At 38.2% G+C, this 23,120-nt stretch overlaps 2 protein-coding genes across 8 annotated transcripts in view; one reads left to right on the top strand and one right to left on the bottom strand.

The window, feature by feature from the left end:
• The window catches only part of OXR1 (oxidation resistance 1), a 276,422-nt gene extending 264,136 nt beyond the window's left edge, over positions 1–12,286 (top strand). For all 7 annotated transcript variants that reach the window (XM_017731281.1, XM_017731272.1, XM_017731278.1 and 4 more), the window contains 5 exons: positions 756–881; positions 3,047–3,199; positions 8,764–8,859; positions 9,427–9,500; positions 10,260–12,286. In XM_017731281.1, the coding sequence (XP_017586770.1) occupies positions 756–881; positions 3,047–3,199; positions 8,764–8,859; positions 9,427–9,500; positions 10,260–10,395 (585 nt within the window). In that variant the 3' untranslated portion in view covers positions 10,396–12,286. The remainder of the gene's footprint in view (positions 1–755; positions 882–3,046; positions 3,200–8,763; positions 8,860–9,426; positions 9,501–10,259) is intronic.
• Positions 12,287–16,131: 3,845 nt separating this feature from the next.
• Positions 16,132–22,579, bottom strand: ABRA (actin binding Rho activating protein). Its single transcript, XM_008632275.2, has 2 exons — positions 21,828–22,579; positions 16,132–17,604 (listed from the first exon to the last, which is right to left on the bottom strand). The coding sequence occupies exons 1-2, from the start codon at positions 22,577–22,579 to the stop codon at positions 17,127–17,129; spliced, it is 1,230 nt and encodes a 409-aa protein (XP_008630497.1). The 3' UTR covers positions 16,132–17,126.
• Positions 22,580–23,120: the final 541 nt, after the last annotated feature.

The following is a 23,120-nucleotide window of genomic DNA, read 5'->3' on the forward strand; positions in this document are numbered from 1 at the left end:
GAGCTACATCTGATGAGGGATTTTGTGGCATCTGCCATCTACACTCAGCAGGGTAGATATGTAAGTCAAGTATTTTAAACTACTGCAGGACCCTTCTGAATAGTGCATCTTTGCCAGACCTCAGTGCTCTCTATGCAACTGAAGTATTATTGCTGCTTTCCGCTCCCCGCCCTCTCAATTCTTTCTTCTTTGATTCCCATAAGTACTTCAGCAGATCAGCTTATGGAGCAGCACTACTCCTAAGGCTCCAGTCAGATGGTTTGTTCAAAATATATGACAGCAGTCTTCCCAGATGTCTACTGCATATCTGAAAAATTTCTTAAGTATTCTAAAAGACTATTGATTCAGAAACTACTGAGAAATGTCAATGTTGAAGTTTTAATTCCTTTTCTTCCTGTTTTTTCTTTTTTTTTAATTACACTTAGAATGCTATGTCAGTATTAAAATGCAAGAACTTTTTAAAGTATCTTCTGAAAGGCATTTGAAGCCCTTCAGCTGTGTATGAGAACTGTTTGTTGTTTTAGCATAAAGCTGTAGCTTTCTTCTGTGTAGGTGTCTATGTAAGTTATTGTTACATAGTTGTGTACCAGCTTGCTATTGGAAACAGTGGAAATCTTGGTCAGATCAAATCTGTTGGATTTCTAAACTTTCGAAGGACTTGTGTAATTGATAACTGCATGATTTTAAACCTGTGAAGTTTACCTTTTCTGTCAATAGGCTGGCAAATACTTATTTTCTTGCTATTCTTTTTGTAGATAACAACAAGAGAAGATATCAATTCAAAACAGGCAACAAATATCAAAACAGACCTGGAGCCTGAAGCATTTCGGCCAAATCTTAGTGATCCAAGTGAATTACTACAGCCTGAACAAATTGAAAAGGTATGAAATTAATGTCATTTTTTATTCTTGTACATTAATGTGTCACAAATGCTGTGACTATAGTGTAAAACACACCAGTTAGAAGACCTTGGGTGATATTAAATAGAAGAAAATAAACTGTGTATAATTAGAAAAGTTGTCTAAGACCACTGAGTCCAGCTGTTACCTCATCACTGCCAAGTCCACCATTAAACCCTTTCCCAAAATGTCACCCATGTCTTATGCATCCTTCAAATACTTCAACACAGGTAACTCAACCACTTCCCTGGCTACCCTGTTCCAATGCTTGACAACCCTTTCACTGAAAAAAATTTTCCTAAGATCCAATCCTGAACTCCAGTTGCTCAACTTGAGGATGTTTTCTCTTGTCCTGTTTTGGGAGAAAAGACTGACTGCTACAACCTGCTTTCTGGTGGTTGTAGAGAGTGATGAGGTCCCTCTGAGCCTCCTTTTCTCCAGAGTAAACAGCCCCAGCTCCCTCAGTCCTCTCCAGACCTTTCACCAGCTTCACTGCCCTTCTTTGGATATACTCCAGCATCTCAATGTTTTCCTTTTAGTGAGGGCCCCAGAACAGTACACAATACTCAAGGTGTGGCCTCAACAGTGCTCAGTCCAGGAGGACAAGTCAGGATGCCATTCTTGGCCACCTGGGCACAGTCTGTCTCATGCACAGCCATCTCAAGCAGCACCCTTGGATCCTTTTCCTCTGGGTTGCTTTTTGGCCACTCTTCTCCCAGCCTGTAGTGCTGCAGGGTTTTTTGTGACACAAGTGCAAGACCTGGCACTTTCCCTTATTGAACCTCACACTGCTGGCCATGGTACATCAATCCAGCCTGTCCAGATCCCTCTGCAGAGCTTTCCTACACTCCAGCAGGTTGACACTTCTGCCCAGCTTGTTGTAATCTGCAGACTGAGGATGCACTCAATCTCCTTGTCCAGATCATTGATAAAGACATTAAACAGGACCAGCCTCAGTAGTGAGCCCTGGGGAGCACCACGAGTGACCGGCCACTTAGTGGATTTAACTCCATTCGTCACCACTCTCTGGACCCAATCATCCAGCCAGTTTCTTAACCAGCAAGCAGTGTGCCTGTCCAAGCCATGAGTAGCCAGTTTCTCCAGAAGAGTGCTGTGGGAAGTAGTGTCAAAGGCTTTACTGGTGTCCATGTGGACAATATTCACAGCCTTTCCCTCATCCACCAAGCAGGTCACCATGTCATAGAGGAAAATCAGGTTTGCCAAGCAGGACTTGCCTCTCATGAACCCACGCTGGCTGGGCCTGATCCCCTGGTTTTCCTGCATGTGCTGTGTGGTGGCACTCAAGATGACAATGACATGCTTCATGACCTTCCCAGGCACTGAGGTCAGACTGACAGGCCTGTAGTTCCTGGGATCCTCCTTACAGCCCATCTTGTAAATGGACACCACATTTGCTAACAGGGATGTCCCCAGTTATCTTGGAATACTGATAAATGGTGGGAAGTGGCTCAGTGAGCGTATCTGCCAGCTCCGTCTGTTTCTTTGGGTGGATCCCATCTGGCACCATAGACCTGTGTGTGTCTAAGTGTCTACGCAGAGCACGATTCATAGCTAAAATGTTGCTTTTTTTTTAAATCCTAACTTCGAATACACCATGTATTCAGACAGACACTTGTCTGTCTTTGCTGTACTTTCATTCTTTCTTGAAAACATCAGTGAAAACACTGCAGTTCTTGCTGTTCAGTCCAAAGTGATTTCATTAGAAATGTGTTAATTGAAGTTTTGGATTAAAAAGCACAGAAACAGAGCAACAAGCAGCATTTACCCTTCAGTTTGCTGCCTGCTGACTTGAGTGATCTATTTGCTCAATACTAAGACATTGGTGGGACATGCAATATTGTTATGAAAGAATAATTATATGGATAAACCTTTTAGAGACCTTAACACACTCATGTTCTTTAGTTGATAAATCATTCTTTTGCAGGTCACTAGTAGAGGTAGGAAGAGAAACCTGCTTGAGTGACCAAAAGTAGAAAATACACATGTGAAACTTCAGGTTTAATTCTTAGGTTTTAAGCCCACTTAAAAGTGATTGAGCAGAACATAATCTGCTTTCATTTACATGTTATACATTCTTAAATATAAAGCATGTATTAAATAAAGGGTTGTAATTTTCTTGTTAATAGCTCACAAAGTCTCTTCCACCACGGACTATTGGCTATCCATGGACTCTTGTCTACAGTACTGCAAAGCATGGCATGAGCTTGAAGACCTTGTATCGGACAATGATGGGATTAGACACACCTGTGCTGTTGGTTATCAAAGACAGTGATGGACAGGTAGGAAAATGTTTGTGTGGAAGTAGGGGACCTATCAAGAAAAATGTTTGGGGAGTATAAAGGAATATAAAGGTGCTTCAATCCATCATGGGAGATAAAATTGTATGTATCAAGCAAGTTTTCTTCTTAGAAATGTGTTTCACTGTTGAGCAATCCTCCAACATACTACATATCTAGGAAATACTTTAATGATGTAAGTTAGCTGTTGTAATGCAAGAATCTTGTAATAACCAATTAATCAATTTAATTTTTTTAAATGAACTTAAGGCACAAGAAATACAGTCTGTAGAACTTTCTGATGCTGGAAGATCTTGTGGAGTTAGAATGTCATTGCCAGCTGTGTCTAGTACTTCTTGGTATATTCTGTGGCTGCAGCCAACATCTTTCAAGAGCTGTAGTACCTTTGTTGCATTAACTTTTTGTTCTTTGAGACTGTGTCGTTGTGCTCTGTTTTCCTCTGACAGGGTTATGAATTTCAGGAAGTGGCTCACATCTCACTATTTGAATAGCAAACATCCTCTCTTACGTAATCCTGTAACAGGTGAACATTGCAGGCAGTATGAGACTTCTTGATTCTTTTTCTGAAATTTCTGTATTTGCTTGTGGAAGCGTGTTATGGCTGCTATGAAAAATTGACAGAACCACTGCAAAATCTGTAGCATTCACTTCACTTACCCATCCCAGTTTGGTAACCACAATTTTTATTTTCAGGAAGCATGATCTCATATAATTCAGGGGGTCTGAAAACAGAAATGAAGGGTGTGTTTTCTTATTCAAGTCACAGCTTGATTTTTTCATTGTCTTCTGCCCCAGGGATACCTTAAAAAGAAAAATCCCTTCTAACTCTCTGCTAGCAGTGCATTCTTTCCCAGAAGTTCTTTAAAAAGATTTTTCTTCATTTACCTTTTAATCTTGAAGACAAAAACTATTGAATAGACTTGAGATGTCTCAACAGACTCATCAATCTCTTAAATGTACTTTGGTGATTTCTCCAATTCCCTTATTAGCTTCTCAAGATAATTAGTAAGATATACCTGCTTCCTCGTACCTGATTATCCGTCCCAGAAAAAAAATGTCCTTTTCCTGATAGGGCTATCATGCCACCACTATGTAGTATTGTCTGTTGATGAAAGCATTCATATTACCTCCTGTGTATGAGCATCTTGGCTGGAATGTTTAAAAAGTGTCATGGTTGCCCAGTCAAAACACGGAGTTCATAGGTATGTGATAATTTTTTTTTTTTTTTTGTGAAACATACCTTGGTGAATCTCATCTTACAGCCTCATACCTAGGAATATGTATGAAAGTGTGCCTTGAACTTTTGGGTTAAGTAGTCACTGAACTGATACTTTACTGTATATGCCAAGTCTTACCTAGTTTCCACACAGGAATGGGGGAAATCCATGTCTATTTAGTGAGCAGCATATGCGGAAGGAGTGGTTCAGACAAGTTTTACATGCTCAGTCCTTCACCAGTGTAGTGAGAGTGGTGTTTTCAGTAGTTGTGTTTCATGTTATTAATGAAAAATGTCTGTGTTTGACAGCAGAAAATTAATTTGCACTATCTTTCTGTTCAAAACTTATGGAAATTTAGCACAGTCTTTCTCCTCTTCATGCAAGCATCTAGAATCATGAAAAATAGGACAATGGCAACCGACTATGCTCTTTGGTAATTAGTCAGGGTAATTAATTTTATTTATGAAGCTATTATTTTTTTGAAAGAGGTTAATTTATTTTTAATGTCTTGTATCTTCCTGGCAGATAGTCCTTTAAAATTGCTTTCCATGACTGAAAAAGGCTCTGAGGACTTTATAGGAGAATGTTTCCAGGAATAGTTCAGTAGCAGTATGCTAAGATAAATGTTATATGTGCACTTCAAAAGTGGGTTTTGAGAGACCAGATGTTTATTCCTATCTTATGCTCCAAAATCACTGCCTGTTTTCAAAGATTCTAGTTCAGAGAAGATCCTAAATGAGATTCAGCTTTTTTGAAAAATGATGGAATTATGACCAGATAGTTTCTTGACATTTGCTGAGCATACCCGCTCAGTCCTCTTTGGCATTCGTTGTTCTGCCCACTTTGTATCTTTGGTGTTTATGATACTGGAATTGTCGTATCCTTGGTTGAGGCACTTTTCTTTTAAACCAGAATGAATTTATTTCCTGGGCTGCTTCCCCTGAGAGACTATTCTTTGTTGTCCATGTTTATGGAGACTGCTTTTTTATTATGTTGATAATAGGTTGAGTAAGGAGCAAGTGTACCTTGTAACTTTTCATAATGTTTCATTAAAGGCTGATAAGCCTCACCCTACTGAATTGTTATTCAAAAACCTTTTCCAGCCTTGCTTTCTTTTTCAGATCGATTAACAATTTTATTTAAATAGCTGTTAAAAAAACAACAAACAAACAAAAAAAAAAAAACAACCAGCAAAACCACTGAACTTTCACAAACATTAATTGTGTAAAAGCTGAGCAATGCCTAGTTGGAATTTGGAATCTAAAGCCACCTAAACTACCTTCTCCAGTCAGTTCTGGGAGATTCTTTAATAAAGGTGTCCATGGAATCTATAGTTACGTCATTGCAATTATTACAGATTGTCTGTCTATGTACTGGTATATGCTTCTATTAGTGAACCCTGACAGCCATTTAAAAAGAAATTGGTACCTGATTCCTCAACATGAGTCACTAAATAAGTGGTGGTCTAGAAGTGGAATTAATGCAGTTAACCACATCAAGGACTGTCTAGTTTTATTATAAGTCATTCTTCAGACTGTATTTTACGCACTGCAGAAGTGTGAGACATGGAACCTAGGACATGGGAATTTTAGTTACCCATCCTAACAACTAGCCACAAAAATCAGACTCATGGAGAAGTCCTATGGACATTGCTTCTCAAGGACTAAAATAACTGTTGGGAAGCGAACTGTGCTTTTTCTGTAAAGCCTTATTCTTTTATCGTTGCTTATAGCAAAAATGTGATCTTTCAAGACTCAACTTGAAGCATATAGAACATAGAGAGATTGTCAAATCCTGATTCCTGAGGGTACTCAAAGCTGAACTGGACAAAACTGAGTCAACCTAATGGCTTTTGAATCAGTCCTCCATTGAGTAGGGAATTATATGAGAGACTGTCTGAGGTTCTTTATAGCTTCATTTATGTATAATTACAAATAAAGCTTCAGAGTCTCTTGAGTAAAGTGTGTATGGTTTTCTACCTGGTTAAAATGCACTAGTTTTGTGTTTTACTGGTTATATAGATAACACCCCTGAGATGATCCAAGACAAACACTGGAATAAGTGTTACGTGAAAAGTTTACACCTGTGTAGAGGCTGAACTGAGATAGTTTGTTTGACACAATTCTGTTTGTTACTTTAACTGAAGGTTAATTTCTCTCAAGGAATGTCTGTTGTTAATGAAATCTTATATTTACTTTTATCTTTTTTTACTTATATTTGCTTACTAGGTGTAGTGTCAGCCCTAAGGGTATCTGAAGTAAGACATGTCATAGGTACCTGAATGTAGTGCAGTTACCAGACCTGCTCAAAGAATGACTTGAGCCTTTAAAAGAAGTTAGGATACAGAGACTCAGATAGTTTGAGGACTAAGAAATAATTGGAAGGGTGCATGTAGTTATTTACGTATGGAATATTATGTATTTCAGCAGCCCATTTTGTTATATTCATTGATGAAACTTCATTTGAATTCAGTATGGATTTTTATATTAAAAGGTGCTCTATTTAAGTTCAATTATCTGCATATACTAAGTACAGTCTAAAGTCACAAAATGTTTGACAGAGAAAAGTTATCACCCAGTTTTCTGAAGTCTAGTCTACTGACCCAGATGCTTGAAATAACAAAAAGGAAAAAGTGTCTCATCTATGCTGCTTTTTAGAGTTTACATGTGCAAAGACAGTAAAGTATGGAATAGGCATACATGACTACGGCAATTTTAAGTTCTTTCTGACTCATCTTTAAATTTTAACCTTAACAGTTACATGTAGTGGAACTACAGGTAGTAAAGATCAGCTAAAAATTAAATACTGTCTTGAAGTACAAATTCCCGTGAGTCCATCTACCTAGTAATGGGCTAGAAAATGAAAAGTGTAAAAAACTAGGTAATGATAACATTAGGGACTCATATCAAGCCTACCTTGAATTAAAAAAAAAAATATATATAGGGGGGGAAAAAAAAATAGGTGCCTTCTAGAAACAGGAAAACAATTCATTTATTTTGGTCTGATTTCCCCAAAAGCAAAAAAAAATATAGTAGTTTCTTTCTCTCTTAAACCTGTTCTTGACATTGAGACAGTGGCATAATAGTGAAATATCTTCCCAGTGTTGGATTCTAGATGTTGAATGAAATAAATTATCCCTGCAAAAAAAAAAGTTTGGGCTAGTTTTCCTGTGAACTTGCATTAAAACAAGGGTACAGAAACTTGCATCTCAGTTCATGGATCTTCAAGTCTTTAGACTGAATTTGCTCTTTGTTCCAGAGAATCAGATTTTTAGATTGTAAGCATTGGTCACACATGTGTTCAAAGGTAATCCTTTTCACTGAAGTAAAGGAACCATTTTACGTGGGTAAAGTAGCTTGTCAGCATAGTGACATTTTGTTCTTAAAAAAGGTAACATAAAGAAGCAAAGCAGTGGTAATATGAGGAAGTTTCTGTAAGTACTGTGACTAAAGAAAGTTTGGTATGTAAGTCCTGTCTTTTGTCTGCTCTATACCAATGGAGTGTAAGCAATGTCTCCTCAAATGTACAGTACTACCTGCATCAAATGAATTGTTTGCTGTTGTGCATAGTTTTTAAAAATTAAGAGTTTATTTCAAGAGATTAATGCTTGAACTCAACAAAATGTGAGCACACGCTGGCTCATGTCCAGCTTTTCATCCACAAGAATCCCTAAGATTTTCTCTTCAGGGCTGCTCTCAGTGAGTTCGCCTCCAAGCCTGTGCTTAAGTTGGAGATTGTCCTCACCCAGGTACAGGACCTTGCACTTGGACTTGCTGAACTTCATGAGGTTCACACAGGCCAAGTTCTCAAGTTTTTCCAGGTCCCTCTGGATGGCATCCTGTCCTTCTCTTAAAATCTGTCTCTGTTGTAAGACAGGGTAAGCAGTGCTTACCTTTTATTTGGAATTAATAAATTACACGGAAATTAACTCAGTTACAGCTAGGAACTCACTGAAAATAGTCTAATGAAGTGAAAAAGGAGCTATGTAATAAGGAACTTTTGATCTGAAATTTTAAATATGTATGCATTGTTTTTGAGAGTTTTATGGGTTTAGTTTTTATCCATTAGATTATTTTTTCTTGCTGTGTTCATTTTTTATTGAGGAAGAGTACTCCTACTTTCTATTGTGCAACAAAGCATGATACTGTATCTCAGAGCACTCAGAACTGTGATACAGTGTAAGCAGCGGTACAGTGAAATTTGCAGAGTGAATTTCAAATCTGATGATATTCACAACCTGATTTGTTTATCAGTTACTATCATTAGAGATTCTTGGATGCCATGTAGTTTTTCTGAAGTTTTTCTTGCTCTGCTACATTTTTGCTACAGGTTTTTGGTGCATTAGCATCTGAACCATTTAAAGTGAGTGATGGCTTTTATGGCACTGGGGAGACCTTTATGTTCACTTTTTCTCCAGATTTTGAGGTAAGTAGTAATGACTTCGTATGCTTTTGCTTCTTTTCCTGCCACCCTCCCCAAGTGCATTATATTAAAATACTTAATAAATCTAATAGTAAATCTGAAAAATACTACAAGTTGGCCAAAAAAAGTCATCATACTAGTTTTTTCATGGAATCTTTAAGTGCACAGTAAATCAGTAGTGTTTGCATGCTGAAGAATACACTTAACCCAACTCTTTAGTTAATACTGAAGATTTTTCTACTGTTTAAATTCTTCCACGCGTCTGTCGGAAAATTCACAAACTACATCCTTTTTAGGGGCATATTTTCATGGTATTTTTCATTGTGTAGGAATTTTGGTGCTCAGAGATGACCTGGTTTGGAATGGTCTTATTTGAATTAGCCTAAAACCTCAGAGAATTTTTTCTTCAAGTATCTGTTTCCTGAATTTTCTGTGTCAACTTGTTAGCTTCATTAAACTGGCCTCTAGCCACCCATAGTCTGTCTTTACTGATGTTTGGTTTTCCTTCTGCCCAAACTAAAAGTTCAGATATTTTTACTTGCTAGTCTGTTTTGGGTTTTTTTTTCCTAGGTTTTTAAATGGACAGGAGACAATATGTTCTTCATTAAAGGAGACATGGACTCTCTTGCTTTTGGTGGAGGAGGGTAAGTTACAATTAGAGTCTGTTAAAAGTGTTTGTCTGGACACCTTTGAAAAGGAAAATTTGCATTGACTTCAGTTTGGTAGCTCAGGACTCAACAGTTACCAGACAAGAAACTTTAGTATGTCAGGTGCTTAGCTTCTGATGTTGACAAAACTTAGACAGGAAGTTTGTCTTCAGCATAGTGTGGCATAAAGTTTCAGCCCTGCATGGTTATAATACCATCCATGGTTGACTTCCATGTGTGTCTTTCTGTATTCAGAGGAGATAGATATTACAATTGTGGAAGGATGTAAATGTGAGAATTATGTGTAACTAGAAGAGACCTGAATTGAAACTGAGCTATCCCAAAACATGCCAAGGTCTCCAGAAATCATACATTGTCTTGTCCTGTTGTTTCCCTCCCCATGCAGGTGCATAAGCTTCTGGAATGTTTTCCTTATTTGTTATCAGCATTCTCTTTAGATATAAAAGTGCTATTATGTCATCTTTTTAATAAAAATGGAAGAGACTGAAAACCAAGGAATTCTAGTTAGCTTTTTATTTCAGAATATCTGCAAAAGGGATATTTCCAAATTAATAATAAATAGTAAAAGAAAAATTAAATCTTTGTAGCATAAATTTATCAACAGCAATGAGGTATTTGTGTTAAAAACTTATTCTTTAATTCCTTCTTATTTCTGAATTTTGAAAGAAAAATACATTTATAAATTCAATGCTTACTCCCTCGGTCTTTTGCTTTAATATATTGTCTGTCTTGCAGAGGAGAGTTTGCTCTTTGGCTTGATGGTGATCTCTACCATGGAAGAAGTCATTCATGTAAAACATTTGGGAATCACACACTTTCTAAGCGAGAAGACTTCACTATTCAAGACATAGAAATATGGGCTTTTGAATAAGTATTTAACTATTTCTACAGGTTATTGTCCCAAACCTGACATGAATCAGTGCAGCTTAAAAATCCCTAGGAGCAATATAATGTATTTTACTTATCTGCTTTTTTTTCCTAATTTTTCCATGTGGCCATTAGTTACTATTTTTAAATAGATGTTTTTTCATGCTATCGCATCTGTAATATACTGCCATACTTTTTCTAAGCTATAGACTCTTTTACAAAATACTGACCTTGTGGACTAAAAATTAATGTTAGTTACTTTGAGCCTTGTGGCCTGCGAAATTTTCTTACCCATATTACAGTTGCCTCCCAGGTGTCCCACACACACCTTTCCTGCAATCCTGCTAGGGGGCTGCTTCATTGAATATAGCTTATTATTTTTGTATTCAAATTATGTCTATGAATGAAGTTGCCCTCTGTGAACCTCTAAGAAAGCTGCGTGTGGGTATTTGGCAGCAGCACTGCAGAGATTGGTCCAGACCAATGATGGGTTATTCAAGTGGTGCCACAAATGGATGAGAAGCTGAGCATTCCTTCTTAACGCATCCCGGTACACACGTGGTGAAGTTAGAAGATATCCAAAGTCAACAGTGCCACTCGTCTTGTTTATTGTTCATGTGTAGAAAAAAGTCAGTTAATATGTGTTGTAGCTGCATGCTGATTGTATTTAAAGAGTGTTTTGCGCATGCTGTTAATGATCTGCAGGTTTGGGACAAATACTGACAATATTGAGCTATGTGGCAAAGACTTACAAAATAACAAGAGAATGTAAGAATATGATAGTTCCAAAAAATTAAAAGGCTAAAGCAAGCAAAACTCAGTGAAAAAATTGTAGCTATAGTAGGGCATTAAAAGTACAGAAACAGATGCATCTTTCTTCAACATAAAGTGTCAGATATATACTGTTATACTGTTGTAGCCGTGTAGCACATCAGCTCCAAGAATATAGCTTATTCCTGTCCAAAGAAAAAAATACTTGTGATGTTTTTGAGTGGGTCTATGTTGTAAATTTACAATTAGCACCAGCTCTGATTAAAATGACATCATGTATCATAAGTAGACAATATTGTAATTCAGTAGACTTGTGGAATATGCAAACTTACTGTCATGTGACCTCAAAAAATAAATGACAGGCTAGAATACAGTTCCAGTAGCTCTTGTCCACTTTTGTAGAAAAATTGATAAGCCATTGTGGCAATAACAGCTCAAAAAACCTGTTTGTTTCAAAGCTTTTATTCTATGTTCTGCAAAAACAAAACAAAACAAAAAAGAACAAAAAAATTGCTGTTAAGTGTGACAGTGACTGACTTTGTGCTGAAATTTCAGCTATTTCAGACAAACATTGTATATTATCTTGTAAATTAATGTTTAAAGTAGTTTTGTTATTATAGAAAAGTGTTGATTGACGGGTTGCTTATAGCACTTTAAATTATTCTAGAAATGGAATAAAAGCCAAATGGGTTGGCTTACATAGATGTAGTTGTATATTATTTCAAAATATTTACATTTCTGGAAAGTTAAAAAAAAACTTATTTGAAGACAGCTTACTGCTATGGTAATGAGAAAGGGCAGACGTTTCATCTATAATATGCTAATGCTCAATATGAATAGAAAAACAGGGGCTTTGTTTCCTGTCTCTATGTATATCTCTTTATCCCTATTAGAACTTAGTACAGTGTGTAGAGTAAATGTTTACAAAATAAGGACCTGTAAATAAATTGAAATGGCTTTTCTCCCCTTTGGTCTTCCACAGCAGTATTATTGTCTTTGTGGAGTTACAACTGATTATTACAACAAAAAAAAATCCTGTAATGGATTTTAAGTACTATAAGCTCACAGTGATGTATAGCAAATAAATCTAAATATATGTAAAAATAAACTTGAGTTGGAGTTTATTTAGAAGGTGGAGTTTATGTAGAAGTACAAATGCTGTTTTCTGCTGTTCATGTAATAACTGAACACATAGGATGCATTTTCTCATCTTTCTTGGCATTTTTGGGGCTTTTTAAAGCCCAGTGAGAAGCAATGGGAAGGAAATACATTGTCTTAACCATGTTGAAGAGGGAGAGGGGAAAACAAAAGTCTCAGTCTTGCTGACAAAACCATTAATTCAACTGCACAGTCTCTATCCTAAGCTCATATTGCAAATTAAGCATATTTTAGATTCTTACAGGCTGGTGTGAAAAATTTTATAAAGAATTATACTTTGCAGAATTAAATGAAAGCCCACAAAAATCTTCAGTAGCTGAATGTTTCCAAGTATTGGAGCAGTCTTGGAAAAGCAAATAGGAAGCAAAAAAGTGGAAATCAAGGATAGCGTTTAGTAAGCAGTACAGTAGCAGTCATGCTTGTAAAATATTAGTTAAGGAGTAGCAGGACATTTGATTTAAAGCATAAGTGACTGTGGCAACACTTAGTGAAGCAACTGGCTGTGTAAGGGATCTATAGAGAGCAGTGCATGTCTACTTATGAAAGACCATGAATTTTATCACCAGATGTTTAGTTAATTTCTGTGTGCCACACATAAAAAATTGTATAGATGAGATCAAAGGCACTGTCTTACTGTCCCTCCTGCCTTCAATTCATTATGCCTTTTCTGCAGTAGAATTCCTTTCCATCTCCCCTGGCAAGGTGATTGCAAAGAGTTGGGGTTTGCTGTATGCTGAAGGCTTATGAGACCCATTATCTGGAGTTCACTGCCAGAAGGCTGTGTCTCAGCATACAGTACTTGGATGGATTCACTGAGTAACTCGATGTTTTGTTTGGGTACCTGGGATCCAAACACGGGGTTCTTAAAGTATCATCTTTTGGCTCTAAATCCTATCTGTGAGTTACTGCTTTTGTGTAACCTGCAAAAAGGTCATAATTTATGACATATGGCTTGTGCTTACATCTTCCTGCTCACCTGTTTATATTGCACTGGAGTTATTTTTTTGTACAGGAATTAGAATGTCTGCATAAAACTTGCTCTTGGAAGATGAGTAAAAACACTGACTAGTCCTTCAACTTCAAATAAAAAAATAATAATGTATTCTTCAGTATTTGAATCTTAAATCTCACTTTTATATTCTCCCTTCATAAAAGAACAGATGTCATCAGGGTTGTCTCTGCAGTTTGATTTTACTGTTGTCTCTGCAGTGTGGAGCTCAGTTAAGGGAACAAACCTCTCCTCTTTCTCCACTTACGAGTACATGCTACTGCAATGATACAGAGCTACACTGTGGTTCTGGAGCAGAGAGAGGAATTGTCCAGCCAAGGAAATGGTGTACACTTGGTGTAGTATGTGGAAAACAAAGTGGTCCTGCTGGCTATCTCACTGCAGAAGTGCCAGTGCCAGCTCTGCTTTCTGCTGTCCTGCTTACCTGACAAGCTTCGTAATTGTAGTTTGTTTTCTGTTGTGATCATTACACTGCTAATAGTACACATGCTGTTGAATGCTAAACTGCTTTGTGCCCTGAGGTGTCAGCAGTGGCTTTAGTTGAGATGTTGGGGTGGTGCAATGTGTTGGACTAGGGCTTGCCAGTATTTGTTCTGTGATCAGTGATGATTGAACACATCCACAAATGTTATGCTGTTCACTACAGCAAATTTTATTTCAATAGCCTTCCCCTGTTTTAAAAATGGGCTGTGTTACTGAACCTTGGCTGCACAGAAGCATTTTTAAAGAAGGAATTATTGCTGTGGAGGAGGGAGCTGATTTCTGCTGGGTGGGATACATGTCCAGTGAACATCCACTCGCTTCAAGCCACTGCAGCAACTGTGGTAAGACTTTGAAAAATACAAAGGTGTAAACATCAAATTTATTTCTTCTGATGCAAGTTCTATGCTGTCACTTAAGCTTGATAGCTGTGTTAGAATATGAAAAGTGTATGTAAGTTCCTACAGAAAAAGAGACAAGTTTTTCACTACCAAGGATGTGCAAAAGCAACACAAGCCTTAGACAGGAGAGTGCAGGAGCGCTGTTTCAAGTAAAACATTTTGTGGGTGAATACAGTATTTAAGAAAATAATGTGCAACTTTAAGCTACCATGAGACTACCTGAGAGTTGCTCATTGTCTAAAAGGTTAAGGATTTTATTTTCAAATCAAGTCAGAACTAGGAAAGCAGGTCTTAAATAAAAATTTACAGAGACTGCTTTAATCAAGCAGGTTTTGACCTTTATCATCTCTCTGCTTAGAATCTTTAAATTTGGCAGAGTTTGTGCTAGTTTCACGGGAATGTAACACAGTATACTAGTAGAGTTAGGCTGGGTAATTAATGGAGTACTTTTGTTTGTTTGGTTTTTAATGAGTTCAGATGTATTTTCTCCTACTTTTCATGGATAAACTTGTCACACAGCTTTATGTGAAAAAATGTTATAAAGCGTATAACCTACATGAAATGCTTCCATACACCATAACTTATATCAATATTTAATATTTCTCTTCGACAAAAATGGTAAATTCTTCTCAGAAATTGGAAGGCTTTGCATGATACTGCCTACACAAAGGTAAATAGTGGAGGGTAGTTATGTCACGTGATTTTCTCATCCGATTGGAAATAAAATAGTTTGCGTGGAAGAATAGAAAAAGTTTAGGGTTTGGTTTATTTTGCATAGATTTTAACATTGAGATGACTGAATGGGAGGCTTACGTTATCTGCAGTGAGCTATAGTTTGAAGAAGTGTAGCAGTAATTACATTGTTACAGCTGCTGTTTCCTGTGGTAGGATGAGAATTCTCATGAGCAGAAATATGTAATTCACTTAACACTAACATGCCTTTAGTGCGTATTCTTTGCACAGGTATTTTGTGTAAGGTCTGTTGCCATGTGCCCTGAAATCTTTTTCTGGTGCATTGGACAGAGAAGCCTTCACAGGAAATATTTTAACAGCCTGTGAGAAGAAGAATGTGCTTACATTTTGAAGCAACTTACTGATATTTTAGTTCACAGAATATGTGCACGTATTTGTTTTCTAGTGTGTGGCAGAATAACCCAAGAAATAATTAAGGGTTTTATTTATAGTTCATGTATTCCTTTGACAACAAAATTTTGTCAAGACAATTTAGACAGCTTTAAAGGTCATTATATAAAGACATAATAAGCTAAGAATATGCAGATAAAAATTATATAAGTATTGCACTAAGATAGAAGTTTTGTAGTTCAGCTTGAGTAGTCTAAGACATCTCAAGAAAACATTAAATGAGCTCCACTGCTTCCATCTTACAATTAATTTTTTCTTCCTTAGAGTCACATAATATAACTATGCCTAAAATACTAATGATTTACATAGAATAGATGTAGTAGTCAGTTCTTGTATCACTAAGTTATAAAACATTTTGTTTATTTGTACACTGGAGCTTCAAACTGGAGTACCTGTACTCAAAAGAGCATTATTTGTTTTATCAGAGAGACAAGACGTTCATAGACCTTTACTTCTGTAAGAAGATATTTGCTCTTTCAGTTTGAAAGAATCTTAAGGGGGAAAAGACCACTTCCTTTTTCATTATTTGCCCAGGCATCTGCTCTGAAACAAACGGTTTTCTTGTGACATACACACATTTTACCAGGAGAGCTATTTTTACTGTAGTAGAGAAATAGTGGTCTCTCTAATCCTGTAAGCAGTGGAGACCTTACAGAGGTCTCAGAGTTGTGAATAATACAATTTTAAGTCCTAGAAATATTAGTTCATTAGCATTTAGTCCTCTTCAGCATCATCTGGACTGAAATACATTGTTTCAGTAGCATTGAAATGGCAAATGCTGTAAAGTTAGGTCAGTATTTCTGTGTAATGCGGAGCAACATTTTACTCAAAGTTATGAGCACTGTTTCTCTCTTTTCTCACAGAGATACATTTCAATGGAAGTTGATGATTTTAGTCAACTTTTTTGCTGTACACAAAAGTACAAGTACCTGGCTAGTTTTTATATGATACATATTATTTTTCCCTGTACTTAAAGGAACAGTATCTGCATAGATAATCAGATGCGACATTGCACAATGTTGCATAGAAGGTGTTTTTTAGGTAGCTGTCTAATCAAAACTTTTTTATTCATTACATTCCAACCTCCATAAGTTTATGAAACTATCTAAAAAATTAGTTATATAAATACAATAAATATATAAAACCCCATTTATAAAAAGAAGGATTTTTACAAAATACGTAAGAGAAAGCTGGGTCAACAGTTGCCACAAGATAATACTGCAGTAGTAGTTGCATATCCTGCTTGTAACATGAACCAATGTGGTATCCTTGATTCTGTATTAAAATAAGATCATTTTACTTGTATATAAATAAATTAATTAGGAAATGCATGCACAAGACCGTTTTGCTGATCAAAAACTTGGTCTGAGTCTATATTGTCATTCAGCTTCTGATCTGACATATTTCATATTCCTGATATGCCAGTTTAAATAGGCTGGGAATATCTTAATGTAAGAAGTAGTAGAAATTGGAAGTAATTTGTAGCTATTTATATTGCTATGGGCTTTTATCATCAGCTGCTTATATTCATATAGATTTTTCTCCTTATTTTTCATGTAGTAATTAACTTAATTGTCCTGCAAGCACTTCTGGTACAAAATGAAGTCCGTTTGGATGCTTGGGTTATCATGCATTAGTTATAAATTACGTATTTCAAAAAATACTCTTTTCTATGTGGTGAACAGGGGAATCTTATATTCAATATGTGTAAATGCTAGTGGCAAGGGAGAAGGGGAGAAAAGTTTTCCAAAAGTTGTTCTGGTTATAGCCTACTTATTTTAATAAAGTAATTATGACATTATCATCCCTTCCTTGCCATAACATTTCTCCCTCAAAGTCCACCAGCCCGTGTTTCCTGGCTCTCATCAGAATCCCAACAACCTTATCTGAAATACGAACATATCTGTCGAAGAGTTCCCCAAAAGTGACTTGGATCTTGCCATCGGGCCGTGACCTAGCCATGGATTCAATGATGAAGCACATGTCCCTGATCTCCCGGTGGATGTGCTCCTCAGCTCTCTTGGCTCTCTCAGCGGTTTTGGTTCCTTCCTTGGGATGGCCATATCCTTCATCTCCTTTGTGCAGGCGCGTGGACATGGCCAGCTCATGGTCAAACTCCTCGCTGAAGGGGTTCAGCTTCTGCGTTATGATGTGCTGGTCGGCCCATTCCTGCCACCTGTCCTTGAGGCTGCGCACGGCGCTGCATTTCCTGCGCGCCTTGCTCCGCGCCTCCTCGCCCAGCCGGCTGGCGCTGAAAGACACAGAGCACACCTGAGCTTTGCAGCTCCTCGTTTCCTGATGCACTTCTGCTGTTTATTGGTCTGCTGTAACTGGGTTACTGTGTTTTTTGAGACGAGCTGGAATCCACCAGGTGGCATGAGTTCACCATTTCTAAATTAGTTCTGTAGGGGCTGTTCGTCCACATTCAGTTTGCACTCAGAGGCAAGTTCCATGATCACAGCTTTATCCTGTCTACACTACCACCTTCCAGCCCCGATCTGAGCCTGTTTTAACAAGCTTTTCCCCAGAATGACTTAATTCTGTAAGGGAGCAAAACAGTATGTTGCTGATAACCTGCACTTTCTGTACCTTTCCCATTCCTGCCTGCCTGGCCAAGCCTGAAATGTGCCTGAGCTGAGGTTAGAGATGCTGATTGCTGTAAGCGTATGACCTGGCTGAAAACTAGAGGGTAGTGCCTAGAAAAATCTGTCCTCTGTAATAGATGTCAATGATTAAAGCAACAACAAAAAGCTAATCGAGTGCAGTAGCTCTGTCTATGCTTCTGCGTTTGAAGTATGGTTCTGAACAAATACTGAAGTCAAAAATTCACATTCCCATGGGTAGGGTAGAAGCCTTAAAGTGTCAAGGTCAAAGGATAAGGAAAGACCTTCAGAGTTTTTTTTTTTCTTTCTTTCTTTCTGTGTGTGTGTAATAGTTCTGGATGATTGCAGGCAGACGCTCTTTCCTCTCGTGGCCAATCCCACATGTTGTGGGGGAGCTATAGATAGTCTGAGCTAGTCTTTGTGCTGTCCACGTCCTGTCTGTGTGTACGTACAGAACTCAGCTAGGGACTATGCTGTTCTGTGGCTGTGCCAAAGTAATTTGTTTTCTAGTATTTTTACTCCACAAAAGCTGCTCTGAGACCTCTCCAGCAATGTCAGCTGAATATTAACAGTAATGCTGGAGAATCAAGATACGCTTAGAAAAACAGTACACAGGGCTGCAAAGTTGCAGAAAATTCTGTTCCCCTGCTGTTTGGACAGTCCTTTGTTTTCTACTAAGCTGGTTGAAATAGAGAATAGGAGTCATAGAGATGTCCCCAGTTCAGATCTGTGCACCAGAAAAATGCCAGTACTGGGCAGGGCTATGTTAGGGCAAGAATTGCAAACACTTAGTGCCAGGGATAGAAAAAGAACTGGGAGAGCTGCACTACTTTATTACCTGTGGAGCTGCCCTAAGATTGGCTTAGCTGTATTGAGAAACTGTGTTTAAAAAACTCCAAAATACTCTTCCTTATCAACCTGGTGAAAAAACATCAAAAGAATTGAGCATACTGAGTTGCCAAGTAAGTGCACCTTTCTGTGGTGTGACACGGAGCATCCTGAGAGTAGGCAGTGTGTCTGTACCTGTGATTTTGTGTGTGTAAGTGATTTAACAGGTAGGTGTTGGCAGGAAAGCATTAAGATATACCAGTGGGATAAAGCTACACTATTTGGTTTCCCAACAATAAACCAAGTGCTCCTCTATATAAGCTATTGTCATACAGAGAAAGGGAAAGCTGTGATCCTTTGTCCCTTCACCTGAATTGTGCCTTCGTTGCCCAGAGGAGCTGTGGGCACAGGTTATGCAAAGGAATTCGTCTCCTGAAGCTTATGGCTATTCCAAAGGCCTCAGAAACCCTGTGCAGCACAGTCTGAACTCCAGCTGAAGCTCAGATTGCTTCACCAGCTCTTCATGGGGGAAGGTATCAGTTAAGGCAGGGGGGGGAAAAAATCCTAAGTGAATCAAAATTGCCTCAAAGAACTGATGCCAGCAGTTTCAGTGGAGTTGATGAGATATCATCATGGAAGGCTTATCCCTCAGCCACAGCCAGCTGCTCCCCCTTCTCTCCAGGGACTATGACCTCTGAGAAAGTCCCAGAGCTTCAGTTCCCCAGGTTGAGTGGAGAGAAGAGGGGGAGTGACACAGCAGAAGGCTGTGAAATCTTTGTTGTCTGCTTTAATTTAACAGTCTAGAATGTATTCCCTCCTTTTTCTACTGAAACTAATTTTCCTTTCTAGCAGAATATTATTATCACCTTCCTCATCCAAATCATCTTCTTAGTGGTTGAGAAAACCACCGTCTTATCTATCCTTTTGCTTTTATCGTGCCTCATGTGGGCTTGAAAAAACCTACTTTTTTAATGCATCTTCTAATTTAACCATTTCTGGTGGCTGGAGTGCCATTTTTGCCATTGTTTAGCTTAATGATAAGTTAACAATGTGAGTTGTGTACACATAGAAGCATTTTTTCATGTTTCTACCGCACCTACACAAAGGATTGTGCATCCAAAGTGAAGTTTTGAACTTTCATCCACTGTAAGAAGTGCTTTACATGTAACAATCAACTAAGTTAACCTGTTAACCAGAACAATCATCCTAAATGTGTTCTAGTTGCTAGATGCATTCTGACCTTCTAGGCAAATAATGTCCAGGTTGCATATTCACACTGATTCTGTCTGTAGGGGAAAGGTATGAATTCCTTTTAATGTTTGGAGTTTCATCTCCCTTTGCTGCATGGCTTTTGCTCCTAAGCTGGAACAAAATAGTGTCTCTTATGCCAGTAGGAGTTAACAGGCCTTCTACCAAGGAAACAACCTTATTCCAGTAAGTGGTGCAGCTGGAAATAATGAAGGTGCTGATGTGAGGAAAACAAAATACTTGCACTGATGCTTTTTTCCTGGAACATAGAGAGGAAAATGGGAGATACTCTTTAATAACTGTGTACTTATGAAGTTTTTGAAGAAGATTAAACCACATTGAAAGGTTCGTAAAGGTAGCAGGCTGAAATATGATATTCTGAGGCTGTAAAATAATTTTAAAAAAGGAATAGTTAAATCCAGTCCTGATAGCAGCACTGTAAGTGCAGAAAATTATTTTTGTGTCCGATTTCAGTGGAAGAGAGAGCTCTAAGTAACACAGAGGGTGTTATTTCAATCATTTGGACCACAGTAAATATGGCTTATCAATCTTTTTTCTAGGTAGACATACAAAGGAAATGAAAGTTTAACAGAAGCTAGAAAGTTGGTCTTTTTCTACTGTAATATTTGAAACTGAGCAAATTGTTTTAATTGAAGTTGTTTACAGAAAAGTGCTGCAAATGTATCCTTTTTCCACTGTATATTTGGGATCTTTGGTTTGAGGTCCTAACTTCTGTGAAAGGACGGTGCACACAGGCCTTACCAAAAGCAGGTACCACAAACTTTCAAGCCCTACGTTACTGGAGAGCTTTTTTCACTTGGGCTGTTAACCATTTTCTTCTTACAGGAGCTGACTGCTCAGCTGTACAGCAAAGCATCATTCTAATCCCATCTGAATAGCTAAAATAGCTCTGGGGGTGTGTGTTCAGCTAGCTGTGCTAAAAGGTGCTGTATGTTGAAATCCATAACTGTGTTAGTCACGGTCTAATGGTCATGGTAGTGCTCATCAGTAGTGAGGTGTAAAACCAAAACAGGGGCCATGATACAGCCTGCCTGTCTGTCTGCAGAAAGATCACAAAGTCTGTTTTGGCATTTTCATCAGTTTTTCATCATTGGTGCTGATCCAGTTTTTCATTTCTGGAAAGGCAATTAAAATATGGTATGAACTTGGGGTCCAAGATACTGTGAAGGTTTCCTTTCTTTGAATTGGTGAATTCCAAATTCGTGGAAAGCTTCCAAAGAGAAGCAGTGAACCCAACTTTTGGTAAGAAGTACTTGGAAATAATTCCTGCAACATTAATTTGGGACACCCTCTGCAAATTGCTCCTGAGAATATTTACAATTTATACTAAGCAAAATAATGAATAAGTATTTGGAAATATTACTCGTCAAATATATTGATTTAGACAACGTTTGATGAAATAAATGAATAGCTGAGGGCTCTAGATGAGATAAAATTTGTGATTCTGAAATATGGACTGAAGTATTAAGAAGTAAGTAGTTATTTTGATGAACCAGTGTGAAAATTAAATATAATTAATATCTCCCAAATAGAACTTCCTGACTTTGTGTATTAGGTACATAGCACATAAAATCCTGGGCTGCAGTCTGATGTTGTTGACTAATTTAAACACAAAGTGATATGTGAAAGGTCTCCTGAATTTGGATTAATTTCTTCTGAGTCAAGAATAATAGTTTATCGTTGACCACTTCCTGCCATTTCCCCACCCATCTTCCTCATGGAAAGCTGTATCCCTCTGCCATTTGTGTTGATGTAACGAAGATTCTTTACTTACAGAGATGGTACAGGCCGTTTAATCCTCACAGCCGTCACTTCCCGGTCACTGTCTTCCTGCTCGAGCTTGTCCTCTGCTTCCCCATAGCCACTGTCCTGGGCATCCAGGCTGTCATCACGGCACTTAAGGAGCAGCTCTTCCTTGGCCCCATCTTTGTCCTCTTCTTCCATCTTCTCCCAGCCCTTGGTCAGCTCTGATACCACGTTTGAACACTTTCTCCTTATGGTTGAAGGTAATTTGCTGCTAAGAATTTTGTCAATAGCACTTGATTCTTCTTTGAGTTTGGTCATCTCGGAGCTGCTGTTGTTGTTCTCGTATCTTTCACTGAGGAGGCTGACATCACCCCCTCGTTCATAGGCTTTGCTGACAACTGTTTTGGTCACCTCTTTGCTTTTAATGCTGAACATTTTGAGGGCTTCATCTGATTCCCTTGATTTTTTTTCAGCATCTCTTATTGTCACCCATTTCTTTGCTAAGGATTTTTCATCATCTTTTTCTTGGTCCCTCTTGACAGATGGAATTTGCCATTTTTGAAAGGAACTTTCTTGTACAGGCTGAACTGATGAGCTTTCTGCAGTGGGGATCCATCCAGAGGGCTCTTGCTCTTGCTTTATGTGGTGGTCAGATGCCCACTGCTGCCAGCCTCGTGCCAAGCTGAAGACCTGGCTGGCCATTCGGATCTTGTGGACAGCCCTTTTCACAGGAGCAGTGCTCGGCTTTTCTTCAGGAGCCATGTTGCTGTCTGCTGCCATCCTGGCTTCTCCCCTTCTTATGCTCAGCACCGTCTGAATGGACTTCCTGAAGTGAATAATGCCCTCTGAAGAGGGCCACACAGATTTAAATAGAAGCAGGAGCAGTTGATGCCTGTGGAAAATATGTGAAATGCTTCTCTCAGAGATATAGTATCCTCACTGTTGCAGAGGTCTTTTTTTAAAACATGGGGTTACATTTCATCACAGCAGATGAATGATGCATGACGTAAACAGCGTGACACAGACCTGCTCTGGAAATAGCAGGAAAGTAACAGGTCCTTTAGTCCCCCGCCCCCGGACTGCTGAATTCCCAGTTTGTTGACAAGGGTCTTGTTCTTTTGCAAATGCTGCACTTGGGTTAGAGATCCTGATCGCAGGGACTGAAAATGCTAAATGTGAAGTGTTGTCAGTTGCTAACAACTTCGGCCACAGTGGACACGCCTTATCATCACAAGAAAATAGTGGTCCTTGTCATGGAGTGTGAAGCCAGAAGCAAGTTATAATTGAGAAATTTTAGAGGTATTTCCTAAAAAGGTACTAG

The sequence above is a fragment of the Corvus brachyrhynchos genome, unplaced genomic scaffold (assembly GCF_000691975.1).
Source record: "Corvus brachyrhynchos isolate BGI_N302 unplaced genomic scaffold, ASM69197v1 scaffold710, whole genome shotgun sequence".
NCBI classification, from domain to species: Eukaryota; Metazoa; Chordata; class Aves; order Passeriformes; family Corvidae; genus Corvus; species Corvus brachyrhynchos.

Excerpts from the sequence above, each read along its gene's own strand:
- ABRA (XM_008632275.2), bottom strand. The coding sequence starts at position 22,579 with ATGGCAGCAGACAGCAACATGGCTCCTGAAGAAAAGCCGAGCACTGCT. Across the intron at positions 17,605-21,827 it reads AAACGGCCTGTACCATCTCT|CGCCAGCCGGCTGGGCGAGG; the intron begins GTAAGTAAAGAA and ends TGTGTCTTTCAG.